Genomic DNA, 12,999 nt, shown 5'->3' with positions numbered 1-12,999 from the left:
TCTTATACAAATGCTTGAATTACTAGTAGTTATTTTTGCCTGGTTTAGCTAACTGCTATAAAAGGAATATGGGGGTGAAAAGCACCAAGTGTAGACCCCGATTTTTGAGATTTTTACCTTTTTGACAGTTGAGGAGATGTTGAATGGAATATCATATTCCTTATTGTAAAAGTAGGATCATAATTATAAAGCTAGCTGCATTCATTAGGCATAGCTGCTTTAAACGCAAGAGTCTCTTCATCTCATCTTAATCATTATATTACAAAGTAGGCATTTCTGTCTGCCTAGTGGCATGTCTTGCAAAAGAACGAGAGAGTTTTTGAAGGCAAAAAGAAGAAGGGGGCCAATTATCGGCTTCTGCTTCCCTGCCACCTGCCAGCGCTTTCCTTTTAATTAATGATCTGATGGCACTGGTCAATATAATAAGAAATGCTTGTACAGTTGGGGTCAGAAAATTCAGGCTTTGATCTTCTTCAACTTTCTGAAACATTTATTTGTTTTCTCTAAATTATTTCAGTTTTATTTTAATCTCTTCTATCCTGCTGAGGGCTGCGTGAATGAAAACCTATACTGTTTGTCATTTGCTTTGGCAGAGCAAAGACTGCTTACTTAGAATTCTATTTGTAAATTAAACTGCAAACCCGGTTTGTCATAAAAGACATCTGATCCTTTTGAAATGACGAAAACTGTCTTTTGTCTGTAAAGGATGATAAATTAAGTGCCAGTTCTTTCTGGACTTTGATCTTGCAGAGGGTCGTGGTGTCCCCCCCCTTTTTTTTTCTTATTGCCTATAGGGGAACGTATTCTGTATATCACTTTAAATAGTCACAAAATTCACTTACCTTGTTTTTCCCAATAGAGCTCTAAAAGAATATCATTGTGAAACTACTGTTTTGACTATTTAATTATAAAAGCTCAAGCTATCACAAATGGTTGTCAGCACAAAGAATTTTATATCAAAATGTGAAATCAGAGAGTTACATTTTCTGAAATTGTAAATAATAAAAACAAACTGACTTAAAGTAAGGTGCTGTAGTGACATACTACGTCTTTCAGTTTTGTTGGTAACTTGTATATATTTGGAACGACAGAAATCAAACTCTTGATGATTATATTAGTGTCAGTTCCCTTTGATTTTAATGGTGTTAAAATCTAGAGTTTTTATAGATCATCTGGTCAGTCTTGCTTTTGCCTCAGTATCAACTATAATTCAGAAATATAAAAGACTACATAAAAATTATTCTGATATTTTATGGTTTTAAGTTAGTGTATGAACAAGTATACATACCCACACATGTATATACAATAATTTTGACTGTACTCTGTCATTCAAGAATAAAACAAGTTAAGTAAAAAAATGAGCAATTTTCTGATGTGTCAGTAATTTTGACTGATCTTGCATTCGGTGAATAAGGTTAAGGTTATAATGTCATGGCAGCACATACCTCTTGTCAAATAATAGCTAGATGTAGAATTGAGAATTAGGCATCATCTTCCACAAGATACTGGAGTTGTAGCTGGAGGTCCTTTGAGCAGTAAAAATGGATATTTGTGCCATGGGAGTGACATCTCATGTATTTTACAGATGCATATCAAAATGATCTCTAAATGAGTAGGCTAGCGTGAAGAAAATAGGGATACAGATCTTCCTACTTTCAGAAGTATATTCTCCCCCAGGATATATGCATGTTACTATTATTAATGTTAATGAAAGTTATCCAAGTGTACAGATTGTACAGTAGACTCAAAATATTTCATTCCATATCTAATACCAAACAAAACAGAACAACTGTGTTTTATGTGAAATATACTTGCAGAATTTGAGGATTTTATAATTAGGCTTCTAATTTGAATATTCCCATCTCTTCCTCTGCTTCAGTCTATAGAACACTTCAATTAAAACAATTTAATGGAAAACAAATACAATTATACTTGGAAACAAAAGGCACATAAAATGACAAAATGCTTGTCTTCTTTGGCAGTCATGAGGGTCAAGCACAACTGCTAACAACTCATTTAAAAAGTATAAGACATAGGAAGGCAGAGTCAAAACAGTAAGTTAGTCTTAAAACATTAAAGCAAATGTCAAAGATGCTCATATACGTGAGGCATTTTAACCTGTATAACTAAAAACCTCATAAACATACATAGAAAGAAAACAAAACTTCCGATGAAGAAATATAGCAAGTACCTCTGAAAGGTGTTAAAATAGAATGAAGAACAGAAAATATAAAAGAAGTGCTAGTCTTACTATCCCTTTCAAAAACGGATTCCATTTTGATTAACAGCCTAACAAAGGAAATGCAATATTTTCAAAGAGTTTTCTACAACTGTTTCTTTGTCTGAAGGAAATTGAGTAATTATTTTCTTCATCAATAAGCCTGGTGATGTTCTCACAGCGTAGGCATTTAATAGTTTACCCATGTGTAAGTAACATGTCTATTAAAATGCACTGATGGTGCATTTTTTCATGATAAATTTAAGATTTAATAACATTATTATAGGGCATTGTCTAATAAACTGTACAATAAATTAACTGAGATTTAAAGGCATTTTAAAATCATTCACTTAAGCATTTAAATTATAGTTACAGGCTAGATGACTCCCTGTGCATGTGAACTCTATTACTCTGTCAGACTGACCAGTGGTCTTGACTGTGCAAAGGTCAGTGGTCACAGTTGTCCTGAATTACCAGCCCTTTTTTCATGTGGACCCTCTGCTGCGTTGCATGCTGTAATCTTCTTAATGGCTTCGTTCCAATATTCACACATAATATTTTAGATTTATTGACTGTTAGAAATACTACCATGCCAGTAGCAGTTCCGCTACTCCTAAGGTATTTAAAATTGGAAGAATAAATCAGTGCAAGTCTTTCAGGAATCCTTTGTTTTCTTAGAGGGGGGAAAAGCCCTCTTTTTCCTCTCTTCTGACAAGAACACTTGTTTTTAAATTTCATCATTTCACTGTGAATTTGTCTATTATTTTTTAATTAAAAAAAATGAAAATAAGTAGCTACTTCTGTGGGAGTAAATTTCCTAATACAACAATAATGAGATCACCACTTTAATAATGTAAGACATTAGACAAAGAACATTTGTGATGTATATAGATCAGTGGAGACTATAGACAGAAATGTATAAACTTTGGGCCTTATCTTGCAATACCTGCTTGCAGTTAACTCTGACAAAAAGGCTACTCCTTTGCTCACATTTGAACACTTTCAAAAAAAGCTTGGAGAATCAAGGGCATCACATCTGGCAACCAAGTCTTACTGACTTCTCCATAGACCGAGCAGAACATTTTTAAATAGGGTCTTTAGGAAATAATAGACTTTATAGATTTTTAGCATCTTCTGTGGTCATTAAATATTGTTAACTGTAAAATCTACAGAGCTGTTGAAAGATGTGTAGCCTTCGTAGTGTGTGGTGCCTACACACTATGATGCAATACAGGATCTAAATGGGTTTTTAGAGTTTTAGTTTTGAGATTCCTACAGTCACAGGATTTTAACACTGTAAACTGGGCATATGAACATTACTGTTCTAAAAGTAGCATTTGAGAAGCAGGCTGTAGTTCACAGAGAAAATGAGAAGCTGTTCTTAAGAGAAACTAAAACCAGTTTGCTTCTAGTGTAAATTAATAATGCCATTTCTGAAATGGATCACTAGTGTCTTCCAGAAATAAATTTTAACAGCATTCTAACCCCTGTGGTTGGTTCGTTTGTTTGCAGTTCTTTATTTTTAAACTTCATAAAAGGCTATTTAAGCTTAAAACATGCAAAGAAGGGGAGAAAAAGTTTGGCTTCCTTAGTCACAGATAGATAGATTAAAGCATATATGAGTAAAAGATTTTAATAAAGATGCTGCTTGGTGGGTTGTTTTGGCTTGATGCCAGAACTCTGTATTTTCTTTGAAATTTTAAGAGCTATTAGTGATGTCACCCAAAGGGGTGTCACACTTCTTTGGTTTTGGGTTCATGGATCTAAGCAATCACAATCCTGCTGTGCAGCAAGTCCTCAGTAGTTCAAAGCACTGAGTCTCTAATCTGTACCTACAGTATTGACTGTAAATAGCTACTTTATAACTCTATCGTTGATCGAACTGTGGAACTGGGAGAATTTGCCAGCAACCCACCCAAATACACAGCTTGGGTTTGCTGCCAGTGGGTGGTGGGATGAGCCCTGAGAAGGCACCGCACCTCTGCTTGTGTGTTTGCTGACCTCGGCCCGAAGGAAGCCTGGGCAGGTCTCGGGGTGCTCCCAGAGCTTCTGCCAGGACTCTTGGTGTGACGGTTGGGAAATGGAGGTTGTGGCCCACGTTATCTCTGCAGACTTTTTCTTAAGAGTGCTGTGCAACTAGTACTTCTGCAGAAGTATCTAGTCGAGCTGTGCCTGACTTTGAGCGTGGCCTCCCGAGAGAAGGAGGAGCTGGACGAGCTCTCTCTGCACTCCAGAGTCACGCTCTGAGGCTGGAACCTCTGCTCGCCTCAGGATGGCAGCAGGAGACGTGCATCTGACTCACACGTGGTTGTGCTGGAGAACCTGCCTTCAAACTACCAGCCCATTGGGATGTTCTTCATTTTGTTGAGCTAAGAATGTAACAATACTGCAGTGAAAGGGGAGATGTGTTTCCTCCTGTGGTTTTGTTTTGTTTTCATTTTTTTTGTTTATCTGTTTGTTGACATGTTTTTGACTAAAGCATCCTGTTTATCAATTTATGTTATGTACACAGGGCCTGCCAGAACTGAGAAAATCAGAAAATACCGTTTTCTTTCACATGCCCCGCTTTGTCCCATAATTCCTCTGCTATACACCATTTTTATCCACTTCTCTTAGCCTGTCATATCACCTGCTGTAATCTCCCTGAACTCACAAGGTACAATTTGAAAGAATGTAGATTTAAAAGAATTTAGAGAATTTTCTACCTTTTCTGTCCCTTATATTTAGAAGGTGCTTTGTCTGTCGTGACAGAGACAACATTTTAAGATTGGCAATTCTTTTTTTGATTTCATGTAACTGCTTTTGTTTTAGTGAACAGAGCTAAAACTGAGCTAATGTTGCTGGGCAGATTTCCCTTGTACAAACATTATATACATTTATTTCACCTGGAATTGAATAAACCTTATTTTTGAAAATTTTTAAAAACTTTTAAACTTCGTACAGTATAGAGCAAAACAACAAAAAAAAGTGCAAACAAACAAAGAACACCACCAGAAACCAACCAAAAAACCCACCAAGAACAAGACATGGATTTATTTTTTCAACCTTGAACTGCTTAACTGTTTTTTGTACTCAGACTTGTACTTTTCTTTTTCTTTTGAGGTATAAGGAAAAAACGTAAATGAGCCTTGGTGTATGCTTTCCATGGGCTAAATGAATCAGGCTCTAAACTTTTATCTAGATCTATGGAGCTTGGATATAAATTGAAAAGATCACAGCTATGGGGAAAAGACCTATACTGTAAAGGCCTTTCTGCATAGATTATGAACATCATAACTCAATAATTTTTTTTTCAAAACTATAGTTATAATTGGACCCAATGGGGGTCTCTCTCTTTGATCAGATCACAGTAACTGTGACTTTACACTGGAAAATGTCACTACTGTGAAGGTTTATCACCTGTAGAGCTGGTCTTTTCTCTGATGCCATGTTCAGTTCTCATTAGCATTATTCAAAGTTTAGTTGTTAATTAGGTTGACACTTCAATTAGAATCATCATCTACAAGAGCAGTCAGGACTGCTTGCATAAAAAAAACACAAGAAAATTCTCATTCTTGCATGTATTTCTAAAGGAATGAAAGCTGGTATGGTAATAGTTGGTGTTTATAATGTTCTGTTTAAAGAGTAACTCTGAGTGTTAACTTTGTATAGTATTTAGCAACTTAAATATTTCTTTATTGGGTACACTGCAATACAAAGGGGTGTATAAGCATGTATTCAGTGTAACTGGAGTTTGACTTCTCCAGATGTCCCTCATGATGAAAATTAGGAGAGCATAGACTATAACTGGGTGTGATTCCAAGTATCTTTAAAGAATATTGGAATAATTCCAGAATTATCTGATTTTTCTCCAAAGTATCTCCAAGCAAGGTTCATCTAAATTAAAATTTCTCTTTTTTTTTTTTTTTTTTTTTCCCCTAACTCTATATAATTAGTGATTGCCATTTGCCAAGTAAAAAAGGACAGACCACCTTAAAAAATTTCAAGCACTAAAATAGGAATGGTCTTTTATTGATATATTTTTAACTACAGGTGTCTCCTAAGTGTTGTTTTTATTTTTTTCCCTTTCACATGTTTTATCTTGAAGGACAATTCTAAAGGCAATGCAGCACTGAATTTACACAAACCTTTCTCCACTATTTGACATCGGTAGCATGAGAAATGATATAAGATAGTAATTTAACTTTAACTTAAAAATAAAATCCTTAAAACTGAATAGTAAGCGATGATTAAGGCTCCTTAAAAATAAGCCTTCATAGCATAAATAAAAAGTATCTGTCTTCTTTCAGAACAAGTAAGTACATGTTATGATTGAGGGGAAAAAAATCTGCAGAAAAGTGGCTCACGTGCATTTTACTGTAAAATAATTAAGCTTATTTATGTCAAGAGGCCTTGGGAAAAAAAGAGAGCATAAACCAATTTGCATTAGCACTCTACCATCATCCCCTGCTTTCATTTCAATTAACAGACCAGCAGGTGCTCTTTGCAGTTAAAAAGATAAGCTATCAAGGAGGAGGATGAATTTTTGGCTGACCTGTAGACACCACGGTTTGCCTGCTGATTGGGTTCATACCTCGCTGTACCAATTTCTGAGGTGTTAATTTAACTGTTCCACTCTGTCGTGCAGGTCTCGGCCTTGAAAAATAAACTGAAAAAGCAGTCTACAGCTACGGGTGATGGAGTAGCCAAGGCCTTTCTTCGGGCACAGGCAGCACTGTTTGGATCCTACAGAGATGCACTAAGATACAAACCAGTAAGGCTGCTTCTTCTTTGTTTCCTCAATTTATAAGAACATGGTCTCATTCTTTGCAAGGAAAACATGAAATGTTTTATTCCAGTCTGAAACATTAGAAAAAATTAGAAGTTTCAAATCTTAGTCTATGCTAACGATATACTGGCAGTTTAGAAAACACTACCACCTCCTGATGGTGAGTTTTACTGAAAAATAAATACTCATGCAAAGTCAACTGTTTTCTTATTTGCATAGTTTTTATGATTTATTTAGTGTAGAAACAGATTGTGTTAATGAAACGACTTACACATAGCTGACCTGAAGAGGTTATGCCTTTCAGACTCCATCGTTTTTCACTGCACTGGTCTAGAGACTGTTGTGTTTGTGGCCAGAAGCTTGTTGCCTAGCAGAAGCCAGATATGACTCAAACATGGATCTCTTCTGTTATACACTTATCTTGATGCCACTGAAAAGTTAGGAGAAATGAAAACCTATTTCATCCCCTCAGAACTTCAGAATTTGTATTTCTGGCATTTTGCTGGTATTCAGTAGATAAATGTGTTACGGGCTTTCACCTTTTCTGGTTTATAAGGGTGGCACATATTGAGCCTATTGGACATAAAATAATCTATCAGAAACAACCTAGAGATTCATTTCATCTGTCAGTCTAGATTCTTTTCCTATGATATTTGCAAATTGCTGATAGTAGTTCCATTTGATAAAATGCACTGAGATGACATTGGCTGAATCAGATTCTGAGGATATGATGTTTGGTGTTCTGATGAATTCAGATAAATATTGAGATTTGATAAGGAGAAAATCATCCTTTCTTGAGGCTTCAAGTCTGTAAAACTGGTTGGTGTGTGGGTGCATGGGTTGATGTTTGTCAGGGGGGCAAGGAAGGAGGTGTATTCTGTTGTTGTGTAAGGAACTACATGGTATTCCTTGATGGAAATGGGTAGGAAGGTTATTAATTCCAGATGAGGTCTTTTCCTGGAGGAAACATTAAAATATAGTGTGGTGTGGTTCTCTTAGAGGTAGTCATTTTGCCATGTTTCACACACCAGCTGTCTTTGCCACCGAGGGCTGTTCTTACCGAGATGAAAAGTAACTCATGCAGAAATGATGTTTTAGGGTTTAGTTCAAGTATTTGCCTTTAGCAGTCATTATAGTTTTCTTATTATATGGAAAGCCAGTTTGTGTACCATACTGAAATGACTGTACCTGTTTTCAAAATTGCTAGAGTTCAACACAATGTTAATTTAATTAAAACAAATTGTTGTTGTTTATTCCATCGTGGCATTACCTGACATCACTTCAGGAGGGGTTATCTAATTTGTCCCGTAGTCTAGAGGTGAGGACACTGGTCCATGTCAACTCTGGCAGCTTGCAGTATGAGCTGTTAAGTCAAGAAGTGTCTCAATCTACATTTGACACATGCAGGCAGAATGATGCCAGTCTGGCTGATGTACTTACCCTCTGTTCTGACCAGAAATAAGCTCCAGTCAGTCCTTTGTTTGAATTGAATGTGCAAGTTCTTTAGCGTTCTAGTTAGCATCTCTTTTGAAATGAGCTCTCCCTTTAAGTGATTTCCATTTTATTTCAGTTTATCTGTTGGCATATCTGAGATATCTACATTTGCACCGTATTGGAAGTAGTACTCTTCCCCGCTTCCCCCTCCCCATACAAATTGTTTTTGGACAAGTTGATACCAATCCAAGATACACTGGTATTTGCCAGCAGACTTCTGCCTGTTAAGCTATTATGAAATAATGTATCTTTAATAAAAAACAATCAGGCCACAATGGTTCCATAAATATCTTCTGTGCAATCAACACAGCCAAAAAATAAGTGTAACTGTTATTTTGAGCTGTATTCAGATAGTGTTAACTAATTTAATATTTAATTTTTGTTCTGATAGAAAAATTTATTAGCTGAATTTGCTGTGGTTTTGTAGAAACTAAGAGGAGTTGCCTTATGATTATTCAGCTCATTTTACATGTGCCTTTTGAGCTCAGATTAATGCATTGTGAATTGAGAAGTTCAGAAACTCAAGTGACATTTGACTGTATTAGGAGAATTTGTCAGGAGTCTCAAAACTTATGGGGTATACTTAAAAAGGAATATTTTATATATAGATTTGAAATACTTTTACTATAAAAAGCTTGCTGTATTTTTAGAATCAAGAACTCAGAGGTTTTGGGGTGCCATTTTTAGGATCACTAATATCCTGATGAAAAATAAAATAATATATTTGGGTAGTTATCGATTGCTTGTAAGATGAAAAATATGTTTAAGTGAACTGTTTTCCTTGCAGCAGTGTGTTCTGTGTGATTTTAACTTGAAACATGAAACAACTGTCATTAATATTCACTTTGAGTAAAGAACAGCTTTAATAGTGTCTGTACTCATCCAACACTTCTCTTCACTCGAAACGCTGTTCATCACACTGAACACTCATTCTGTGCAACTGTTTGTTTTCAGCACAGGACAGATTCTCCTCAGTATAGCAATATGTCTTGAACAAACGTCTAGCAATTTTTGAAAAAAAATGATTGGTGAAAGGGAAAATGGGAAGCTTCAGGGTTCTTCAAAGGAGTTCATGGGACTCCAAAAGACCATATGGAAAATTTGACTACTCTAATACAGACAGGAAATATGACATGTAATAGATAAAGCTGATAATACTTTTTTGTGTAATAAATGATAATAAAAAACTTAATTCAGTGGAAGTTTACAAGAGAAGTGGAAATAGTTGGTGTTTTTCTGATCTAATCATGATACTGAATTAAAGATATTGATTAAATTGATACAACTTCCAAAAGTATTATTGTAATATTCTATACTTGACCTTAGCAAATATTGCACAATAGCAGCAGATCGGTAGAGCAAAACTGCAGTTGGTGCCGAGGTCCTGCCTTCCACACAGTGTGCATTTCTGGCCTTTTTGTGGTTTTAGTTTTAGTTCGGTGTTGAGTCCTGAATACCTGTGACTAGCTGGAGTGCATTTTCTGCTTTAGTTGAATCAAGAAGGAATACGGTTCGTGCATGGTAGGGGGGGATGATGGAAAAAATTGTTGCACTATCATTTGATAAATGACTGAAAAATAATCCAGAACAAAATCTCATAGATGGAATGATGAATTATAGTATTTTTGTATATGATCTCATTCATGTGGAAGACTGCAGTCCATTTTGAGACGATGGGTGAGATGCTCTGCCAGGGGAATGTGCATGGACTTCGGAGCATCTCCAGGAGTGGCAATGCAGCCACTCAAACCATTTTTTAATGGGGAGCCCCGCAGTACAGAAAGGCAAGTGGTCTGTGCATGGTTGTGCGCACCCAGCCAGCAGCTCAGTGTGAGCCTTTGTGGAATCTGCAACATCAGGGATCACAGTTTTGATAACAAGATTCTAAATCTGCTGAGGCATTGCAGTGATCAGAGTGTTGTGAGATAGGACCTTCTTACATCATGTAAATGCATATACGTATCTGAATTATGCTTATGTTGGGTGGTCACAGCTTAGCCTTGAACGTTCCATTGCTCCTATTTTCTTTAGGTAGTCCAGCATTTGGGAGTTTCTCTTGTAATAATATAGCATGTTCCACGTTTCAGAATTGTGTGTGTAAGTGGGAGTTAGATACAGAGATTACAGTTGTGCAGTTTCTGCCATTTCGTCAATCAATGTATGTGCAAGGTTGTGGGGTTTTTTAGCTGCTTTACACATTTTCATGGGCAATTTTTAGGCATCCCTCCTTATATCAGGCAAAAGCCACGCCAGTCAAACATTTTGACAGCTCTGTGGTGGCTGGAGAAAATGGACCTTACACGGGTACTTGTGTAAACCTTGCAGATGAAAGCAAAGACTAGTAATTTTTTTTGATTAATCATATACAGTGTGGTCAGTAAATAAAACACTATATATGATGTAAAGAATTTTGAAACAGGCAATATACCCAGTCTATGTGTAGAGAGGGAGAAGTAGCTAAGAGAATGAGGAAGGAGCAGGAAAATAATGGATATAAAACTATTCACCAAGATAGACATTAATTTTAACATCATCAGGAAAATAAGCAAAGCAGAAAAGTTGTTTGCTCCTAAGCAGGAGGAAATTCAGGTCTGATATTTCTATTTTTTTTTTTTTTTATTTTTACAAAAAGGTAATTTGTCGTGGCAAGATAAACGTATTTCAAAGGTATGTAAAATAAATAAAACTTATTACTTCATGAAACGTCTCGTAAAAGATTATGGAATATAAGCAACAATAACTAATTTTCTACCTTTGAGAAACTGGCTTTTATTCACAAATTAGCTAGCAAAAGATGAAGTCATTAAGAAAAATCACCTATTTGGGGAATAAGTCCTCAAAGCTCTTGATGTTAAAACAAACGAAGTAAACTGGGGATAGCTTTGTTTTAAGTTATGATGGTTGTAACATCACTCATCAGAAATTAAGCAATGAAGAGCAAAGGCTAATGGCTTGCTCTGGAATGCTCAGCAGTAGGAGTTCGTGGTCTCATCACCACGCCAGGGGTGCTGAGATAACTCCCAGCTTGAAGATAGCCCGACCCGTCAGACCTCGCTTTAATTGAATGCTAACTGGAGTGCTTTGGGCCAATATTGACACTATTTTAAGTAGAGACGTCGTCTCTCCAACAATATGCCATAAATCAAATTAATACAATTAAATGTTACATTAGGAAAAAAAAGAGATGTTAAGATTCAGAATGCACATGAATTACTTAAGAATGAATAAGTAATGATTGCTTATAGTTGAGTTTCAAAATGAAACCTGTTGAGGACAAGTATCTCTTGAAATGGGCATTGACTTGTTCACCTTTCCTCCAAGAGTTAGGCATTAAAAGTACAGCAGGGTACAGAAACAGAGTAATGAAATGCCAGAACATAGTTTGTGTTTAAATCCAGAACCAGCCCTTGTAATATCTGTTATGACTATTCATTGTGACTTCCATGAGAATTTTATTTTACATCTTGAAAACTATATTGTTTAGTTTGTCTTAAGGACCATAGTTAGTCCTTGATTGAATATAGATATTGTATTAATAGGAGCTGTTGTAGGGTTTAATTATAACTATAGGAAATATTAGCACATCTGAATCTTTTTTTGGGTAGAGTGCAAGAAATTTGCAAAATATGCAGAAATTTGTTTGTAATTTTAAATGGTACCTTCCTAGTAGAATTATAGGTCATATTCTGTTGTCCCCTGGCCTTTATCTCTGAATGTCGTGACAGCAGATGAAATTTCGGCTTTGTGCTTCCTTGATTTTAAAAAGAGAATTTTAATATCAAAACCAATATGATGTTTAAAAATGTGTGTGTGTTTTTCTTTTATTTTGTTTTTGTTTTTTATATATGTATTTTACAAAACCAAACAAGCTATGGCCATACCTACCTGCTTTATACTCTTCATCTGATAAGTGAGAGTTACCATATGAAACAGTATTAATTATAGGAATAGTACAAAGAGTCATCTCATCTAGAAAGGTATGAATATTTTCTGAATTAAAGAATTAAAAGGTTTGTACTTTGTGTTCAAGTTAAATATCACTAGATTTAGAAGGCACACACATGCTTTCTAATCTGGATATTTTTTCCTTTAAAATGATCATGCTGTTTTAGCTCACTGTCTTCACATTCCATTGAGGTCTGTATAAATAGGTTGCTTAAAATGTGAATGTAGCTTAGAGTAAGAAATTCCCACTGTGTGTGGCAAGCTATGAAAGGGGAAGAAAATTCTATAGCAACTGTTGTTAAAAGGACAGTTATCTTGTTTGGGCAGAGATTGTTTGGTCTGAGTATTAGCTGCCTACTTTTCAGTATAGAGTCCCCACTGGGTTTTGATTGAACTTGTTTTGAAAGTACATTGTGGATCAATACAACAAGGGCCATTTGATGGTCTAGTAGTTAAATATCAGTGCAGCATTCCTCCAAAATTCAGTTTCTAATGGTACCCAGTTGTATTTGCAGAAATGAGAATGTTATGAGCTTTGTGTATGAAAACTTTTAGAGCTATTTCTATTTATATT

General features: G+C 35.7%; 1 protein-coding gene across 5 annotated transcripts in view; it reads left to right on the top strand.

The window, feature by feature from the left end:
- The window catches only part of DENND1B (DENN domain containing 1B), a 156,106-nt gene that overhangs the window by 101,714 nt on the left and 41,393 nt on the right, over positions 1–12,999 (top strand). For all 5 annotated transcript variants that reach the window (XM_082052745.1, XM_082052746.1, XM_082052743.1 and 2 more), the window contains one exon: positions 6,846–6,971. In XM_082052745.1, the coding sequence (XP_081908871.1) occupies positions 6,846–6,971 (126 nt within the window). The remainder of the gene's footprint in view (positions 1–6,845; positions 6,972–12,999) is intronic.

The sequence above is a fragment of the Streptopelia decaocto genome, assembly GCF_964273445.1.
Source record: "Streptopelia decaocto genome assembly, chromosome: 5".
Classification (NCBI taxonomy): Eukaryota; Metazoa; Chordata; class Aves; order Columbiformes; family Columbidae; genus Streptopelia; species Streptopelia decaocto.
The sequence above is the reverse complement of the archived record's forward strand: the minus strand, read 5'-3'. Positions and strand labels throughout refer to the sequence as shown.